This window comes from Carlito syrichta, unplaced genomic scaffold (genome assembly GCF_000164805.1).
Source record: "Carlito syrichta isolate Samal-C Ts95f unplaced genomic scaffold, Tarsius_syrichta-2.0.1 Scaffold123337, whole genome shotgun sequence".
In the NCBI taxonomy this organism is placed as follows: Eukaryota; Metazoa; Chordata; class Mammalia; order Primates; family Tarsiidae; genus Carlito; species Carlito syrichta.
The window spans coordinates 21,378-29,422 of NW_007067433.1; the positions used below are offsets into that span (position 1 = coordinate 21,378).

The 8,045-nt window shown below is 41.0% G+C and overlaps 1 protein-coding gene across 1 annotated transcript in view; it reads left to right on the top strand.

The window, feature by feature from the left end:
• LOC103249713 (phospholipid-transporting ATPase IG-like) overlaps positions 1-8,045 on the top strand; it is a 42,885-nt gene that overhangs the window by 19,166 nt on the left and 15,674 nt on the right. The window contains exons 5-6 of the mRNA XM_021707668.1: positions 1,883-2,018; positions 5,434-5,499. Of these exons, the coding sequence (XP_021563343.1) occupies positions 1,883-2,018; positions 5,434-5,499 (202 nt within the window). The remainder of the gene's footprint in view (positions 1-1,882; positions 2,019-5,433; positions 5,500-8,045) is intronic.

The following is an 8,045-nucleotide window of genomic DNA, read 5'->3' on the forward strand; positions in this document are numbered from 1 at the left end:
AATTAGCCGGGCATGGTAGCGCATGCCTGTAATTCCGGCTACTCAGAAGGCTGAGGCGGAAGGATCGCCGGAGCCCAGCAGGTCGAGACTGCGGTGGCCAGGAGTGGCCACTGCACTGCAGTCTGGGTAACAGAGTGAGACTCCAACTCAAAAAAATTAATTAAATAAATAAAATAAAAATAAGTTAAAAAGACAGGAACTACTTCTTGCTTTTGTCCTCTCTGCCTCAGTACAAGTCAGTAACTGTCAAAAGCCACATTGGCTAGCAGTTGTCTGACACTCCCAGAAGTATCTTAGGGAGGTACCTTCCCTGTGACTTCCAGTTGCCTTGGAAACATGACTTACTGGCTGTGGGGAGGGCTTATTTCTAGGAAGCAGCCACCTCCTTATGCCGTTTTTCTATGACAAACAGCATCTCCTGAATTTCAGATTCCTGCATGCACCTGTAAACCCTAGTAGGTATAAGTTGCAGAATTGCCATGCATTCAGGAAATCCTGTATAACGCAGTACCAACTAAACAAGAATCAGTTGTATTTACATTACAAAGGTTTTTTTTTTTTGAGTCGGAGTCTCACTCTGTCGCCCAGACTGGAGTGCAGTGGCACACTCCTGGCCACCGCAGCCTCGACCTGCTGGGCTCCGGGAATCCTTCCGCTTCAGCCTTCCAAGGAGCCGGAACTACAGGCGCATGCTACCATGCCCGGCTAATTTATTTATTTATTTACTGTAGAGACCTGGTCTCGCCAAGTTGCCCGGGCTGGTCTCGAACCCATAGGCTCAGGCAATCCACTCACCTCGGCTTCCCAAAGTGCTGGGATTACAGGCTGAGCCATCGAGCCTGGCATAAAGGTGTTTCTTATTCACTACAGCCCAGTGACACTCTCAGTAATGTTAGCAACAAGTGTTCTATTTGAGTGACTAGATACCTCTGATAAATGTTAAGAGCAATTTGAAACGGAATCCAAAAGAAATAGCATACACAAGCCCATCTTTCTGCAGCTCTGCTCCATTAAAATTGGTGGCCTTATTTAACATTCTGACTTGTGCTATTTTTGACAGGTTTAAACCTTTATTCTATCTACCTGCCATTTATTGAAGCATCATAGCACAACTTTAAAAATGTTTTTTGACCCAATGAAAAAAGTATAAAGGGCACCCTAAGACCTAAAAAAGGTTAATTTTCCAGGAAAAAAAATCTTGACTGAAAGAAATATTTTAACAATTGTAGTTGGATAGCTTGGTACCTTGTTTGAGAACATATACTTTGAAGTCAACTTAACCCAGAATTGTATATTAACTCTCTCTCTTACTGAGTTAACTTTGGCATACTGCTACTCTAGTGTTTCCCAAACTATAGTACACATTAGAATCACTTGAGGAGCTTTAAAAACATCCTGATGCTCAGGTTACACCTATACCAATTAAATCAGAAAGAAGATGGAAGCCAGGCATCAGTAAGTGTTAACAATTTCCAGGTGATTCCAATGTATTTCAGAGTTTGGGAACCATTATGTTATGCCTTTCTGAGGTTTCTTACTATTTGTAAATGAGAATGATAATATAATAATACCTGTCTCATGTAGTTTTTCTGTGGATGAAAATACTTTATAGAAAACTCTTAACCCAGTACCTGACATAAAATAAGTTCTTATAAAATAGAGTTTTAGAAGCATTTTGATAGTTTACTCACTGCCGTAGTCAGAAGATGATTGCATGAAAATCAGCTTTCAGCTTAGTCTGGCCCTTTGCCATAACCTTTCAGGCTATCAGGTAGTCCACTTCATTATAACAGGGTCAACTCCCATGCCAACCTATGACTTTTCACTGTATCTTTAAATGAAAAGATTCATTAACCTGTTTTTTTCCCCCATTTCTCAATAGGAAAATTTCTGGCAATGCCATGCTACAGTTGGCCCCCTTCTTATACTGGACATTTCTGGCTGCCTTTGAAGGAGTAGTATTCTTCTTTGGGACTTATTTTCTTTTTCAGACTGCATCCCTTGAAGAAAATGGAAAGGTAAAGACAACATGTCATTACATCTTTTGATAGTATAAGCATGGCTTATCTTTTTTTCCATAGGCACACAGCTATAATCATTTTGCAAGCTATTTTTCTTAAGATACATTATTTAGCTCTCACAGCTTCATTACAACAATAGAAAGGAAGTAAGAAATCACTTTTGGTGTGTGTGGCTAACTACAGAGCTTATGTGCAAACTTTCTGAATGCTTAACTTGGCTATACTTTTTACTAGGTGAACAGAGTTCTTGGGACTTCATACTATTTGACGTGAGAAAGGTTTTCCCCTTTTTAAAGCAAGGTCTGGCCCCACTCAGTTCTTATTCATAGTGGCCTTCAATGCTTGGTGTTGAAGAGGGTAGTTGCCATATCTTTGGAGTGTTTGCCCAATAAGTGAAGAGAGGGAATTCCCTTCTCTCCCTCCTTCCCTTCCAAATGGGATCATAGGCTCTCCAGAAAGGCTACACTAGTCCTGCCAGTGCCTTCCCAGCCGGTGACTATCTCAGTCAGCAGCTACACTAGGATAATTTTTCCCTGGCTGTACTCAAGGAGAAAATCAGTGTTGGGGGGACAGATGAAGCCTTCTTCCTGCAGCCACACAATAGGAAACCAAACATACTGCCTTGCATGCTGCTTTCACTATGTTCTTCTTTGCCATTTCAGGGATTCTTTTTTTTTTTTTTTTTTTTGAGTTGGAGTCTCACTCAGTCGCCCAGACTGGAGTGCAGTGGCCGCTCCCGGCAACCACAGCCTCAACCTGCTGGGCTCCGGCGATCCTTCCACCTCAGCCTTCTAAACAGCTGGAACTACAGGTGTGCGCTACCATGCCCAGCTAATTTTTTTGATTTATTGTAGAGATTAGGTCTCACCAAGTTGCCCAGGTGGATTTTGAACCTGCGGGTTCAGGCAATTCACTCACCTTGGCCTCCCAAAGCACGGGATTACAGGCCGAGCCACCAAACCCGGCGGATTTCTCTTTTATGGTCATTCATTCTTTATAATTATAATGTGAAGCAAAGCCAAAGTTCAAAATGAATTTATGGAGAACAGTGACTATGTCTGCAGCTTATTAACACCTGTTACAGAGATGACAGACTCAGTGAATTTAAATACTTTAAATTTAGGTACTACAGTCAAAACCCCTTTAATTGGGACTAACAGAAATCACTTAGTATGACTCCATGATAATTATTAATCACAAAGTAATTTTTGGGAAAATACAAATCTACTTTAGAGTAGTCACATATAGCACTTGCCAAAAAGAGTGTACTGTTAAAACCTGTGTGTCTGTGGGAAAGTCATGTCAGCTTTCCAAGTTAGCTTTGCCTGTCAGTAAGAAGAATGGGTTTGATTTTATAATCTCTCTAGTCTCTTCAACTTTATGACTGATTCTATGACTTTGACTTTTTATTTTATTTTATTTTTATCTGGTACATAAATTGTACACAGCTGGCTACTAATTAAAAAGAGTTTGCATTAGCCGGGCGTGGTAGCACCCACCTGTAGTTCCAGCTACTCGGAAGGCTGAGGCGGAAGGATCACCAGAGCTCAGCAGGTCGAGGCTGCGGTGGCCGGGAGCGGACACTGCACTCCCGTCTGGGCGACAGAGTGAGACTCCAGCTCAAAAAAAAAAAAAGAGTTTGCTCCAAGGCTGAGGTGAGAGGATTGCCTGAGCCCATGGGTTCAAGACCAGCCTGGGCAACTTGGTGAGACCTCATCTCTACAATAAATCAAAAAAATCAGCTGGGCATGGTGGTATGTGCCTGTAGTTCCAGTTACTTGAAAAGCTGAGGCGGAAGGATTGCCTGAGCCCAGCAGCTCAAGGCTGCAGTGGCCATGAGTGTGCCACTGCAACTCCAACCTCGGTGACAGTGAGACTGCGATTAAAAAAAAAAGTTGCCAGGCTCGGTGGCTCAGCCTGTAATCCTGCGCCTTGGGAGGCTGAAGTGAGTGGATTGCCTGAGCCCATGGGTTCGAGACCTGCCTGGGCAACTTGGTGAGACCTAATCTCTACAATAAATCAAAAAATCCGCCAGGCGTGGTAGCGCATGCCTGTAATTCCGGCTACTCGGAAGGCTGAGGCGGAAGGATCGCCGGAGCCCAGCAGGTCGAGGCTGCGGTGGCCGGAAGCGGCCACTGCACTCCAGTCTGGGCGACTGAGTGAGACTCCAACTCAAAAAAAAAAAAAAAAAATTAAGCCGGGCTCAGTGGCTCAGCCTGTAATCCCGTGCCTTTGGGAGGCTGAGGTGAGTGGATTGCCTGAGCCCGCGGGTTCGAGACCCGCCTGGACAACTTGGGAGACCTCATCTCTACAATAAATCAAAAAATCAGCCGGCGTGGTAGCGCGCACCTGTAGTTCCAGCTTCTTGGAAGGCTGAGGCGGAAGGATTGCCAGAGTCCAGCAGGTCGAGGCTGTGGTAGCCAGGAGCGGCCACTGCACTAGTCTGGACGACAGAGTGAGACTCCAACTCAAAAAAAAAATAAAAATAAAAAAGCGTTTGTTCCAAAGTATGTGGATAGTCTCTCCTGCAGTCCTGTTGACATGATTCATTTGCTCAGCAAACTTTCCAGGTGGTGCATGAGAAGTGTCAACCTAGTCTGTATTCAGTTCTTAACCCATTTTAAGTGCATGAAGTCCAAATTAATAAGGTTTTACTGTATATGTCATCATCCCTCTAAATGTTTGCTAAAATTACAATAAGCGTAAGAACTGCTATTAGCAACTAAACATAACACTCATGTATGATTTGATTGAATCCTTTTTTGCTTCTATTAACCTTATTTTATTTTATTTTTGAAAACCTTTTACATCTCATTTTCTGTTTTAATGTTATGCATTCAGATCTTGACAGCATTTGGTAAGCATATGTGCCACTCATTGCCATCGTTTGGATCTATACGTGGTATCTGCTTTTCTTTGATGTGCACATGCTGACAGCTCTAGTATTTGCAGTCAAAAATTAGAGTCTTTATAAAAATGTGAGTCCATTTGTCTAAAAATTATTGCTTATTTGAGAAGTTTAGTTCTATATTATAGGAAAAGCCCATATCAAGCTCTTTAGAGAGATGTCATCCAAATGACTTGTTTTGATGAATTGCTATTAGTGTAATAGGTATCTTTTGGGTTTTTTAAATTTTCTTGCCTTTATCACATCAGTGAGTTCCCTATTCAGTGCTACCGGGAATAATGGAAATAAACCCTATCAACCACAGATGTGGTCTACCTGTCCATGAAAATTTAGGATCACATGAAAATCCAACATTATGGCCTGATCTTAGAGACTAGCTGTTTCCCTAAACAATTCATACAAAAATCTTTGGCAGTCACACACAAGATTAAACTTGACTTTTTATTTATTTTTGAATGCAGGCTTATGTATTCATGATACATGTAATCGTTCAATGTTTTTCAGGTGTATGGAAACTGGACATTTGGAACCATTGTTTTTACAGTCTTAATATTCACTGTAACTCTGAAGGTTAGATTTTCATTTATTCAAATATATTTAACACTGTTTTTGTGATACTTTCTAGTCTTACCCTTATATATCATTTTTGTCTTCTAATCTTTATTTTTGTTGTGAATTGTTATTCAAGCCTTTGTCTAAATGTGCACTAAAATGTGTATGATGCTAGGGATCTGGACATTTGTATACTCTTTATAATATATTTTTTCCAGTATATTATCTAGCCCCTTGTTTTAGTTTTAGAAATTTCAAACACCATACCATGTTGGAAATCCATTTCTTCTTTACTCCTGTTTTTAGGGCATTATGGTAAGTGACATATACACAGACTGTGTGTGTGTCTCTATGTGCGTATTCATGTTAAGTACTTGAATCTTTTAAAAAAATTATACATCTGCTTGAGAACCCTAGTCCTAAAAGAAATTTAGGTATTTATGACAGTTAAATTAGGTATACATGAGCAAGGTATGTGTAAAAAAGCTTGTTAGTAATAAAATATTTTAAAATGTATTAATCACTGAAATTTACCCACATGTTAATGATGAAGTACACAAGAATATTTTGCAGGTAAAAAAAAAAAAAGAATGGTGATTTTGACAAAATCACTGGCATTGACGTGCAACCATGCAATAATACTGAGAAGCCTCACTAAATGCTATCCTGAAGCCAATGATTTGGGACTTTTTTTTTTTTTTGAGTTGGAGTCTCACTCTGTCGCCCAGACTGGAGTGCAGTGGCCGCTCCCGGCCACCGCAGCCTCGACCTGCTAGGCTCCGACGATCCTTCCGCCTCAGCCTTCTGAGTAGCCGGAATTACAGGCGTGCACTACCACGCCCGGCTAATTTTTTTTTTTTATTTTATTGTAGAGATGAGGTCTCGCCTGCCCAGGCGGGTCTCGAACCCGCGGGCTCAGGCAATCCACTCACCTCAACCTCCCAAAGGCGCGGGATTACAGGCTGAGCCACCAAGCCCGGCTTGGGACTCTTACAGTTGAAAACATGATCAAATTATTTTAATTATCCTACTAATAGATACTTCACATGGCATCTAATAATGAGTACATTTAAATGATTTCCAATATGGACAGTGGTCAGAACCAGAATTCAGAAGTATAATTGTCAAAGGACCTGTCTAAATTTTCCCTCTAAGTTTTTTTTTCCTGATTTATTTCTCCTACCAAATAGAGCTAACATATGTTTGCCAATAACATTTTAGGACTTTAAAAGGACATGTTATAATTAAAAGGACATGTTAGTCATTTACTAGCTGTGTGTCTTTGGGCAAGTGATTACACTTCTGTGCCTCAGTTTCCTCTTTGATAAAATTAACATCTTGGGGTTTTGTTTTGGTTTTTTTGAGTTGGAGTCTCACTCTGTCCCCCAGACTGGAGTGCAGTGGCCGCTCCCGGCGATCCTTCTGCCTCAGCCTTCCAAGCAGCCGGAACTACAGGCGCGTGCTACCACGCCCGGCTAATTTTTGATTTATTGTAGAGATGAAGTCTCACCAAATTGCCCAGGGAGGTCTCAAACCCAGGGGCTCAGGCAATCCACTCACCTCGGCCTCCCAAAGCACTGGGATTACAGGCTGAGCCACTGAGCCCGGCTTCCTTTTAGGGTTTTTGTGAAGAGTAAATTAGTAAATATACATAAAGTGCTGAGAATGGTGTCTGGCACATAGAATGTGCTCATTACAATAAATTCTAGTTGTTGATATTATTTATTATGTTTCACAGGATCTTGATTTGAAATGGAAGCCTCTCCTTCCTTTTTCCCCCAGGCCTTGCATATAGCCCCAGGGCTTCCAAATGGCCTTCACCGTTAAAGCCTTCTTACAGCATCTTGCAAGTGTACCTCAAAAGATATGCATTTTTGCTAGCAACCAGCAGGGTAGGAATTCAAGACTGGGCTACATTAACAATGTTATCAACATCCCGTTTGTGAATGGGAGACTGTAACAGAGAACTGAGGATCATGGTGTCACAGCAAGTAACAAAATTGAGACACCACCTCCTTTGTAAGAATTACATTTTCTAGATATTAGCCTGTACGACCTGGAAGTTTTTGGCAAGGGGAGCAGACCCTACTTTTGTTTTAGATTACATTTGAAAACCCCGGGTGTCAAAATCTGAAAACATGATCAGTCCTGGCAGAAACATGAAGAGAGTGAAATCTAAAGCAACTGAACATTTTATTAATTTAATAGAATAGATATAGATTTTGTAATTGGATTAGCACACCTCATAGTCAGACCCATGATCTGTTCCTTCATGATGTTAGGTGTAGAGAGCTTTTGTATTTAGTAATTCCTGTTTGTTGTATTTGATCTTTCTTGACACCTTTGCAGTTTGTCTACCTTCTCTAGATACCCCTTCTCTCCTTTCAGCATTCCTGCCCTCACCAGCTAGGCCTTCTTCTTTTTTATTTATTTATTATTTTAATATATATTTTTATTTTAAAATTGTGGGGTTTTATTTTAAAATTTTAAAATTTTATTTTAAAATTGTTGATGAGGTGTGCCCCCCTTTCCCCAGACAGATATTGACTACCATTAATCCCACC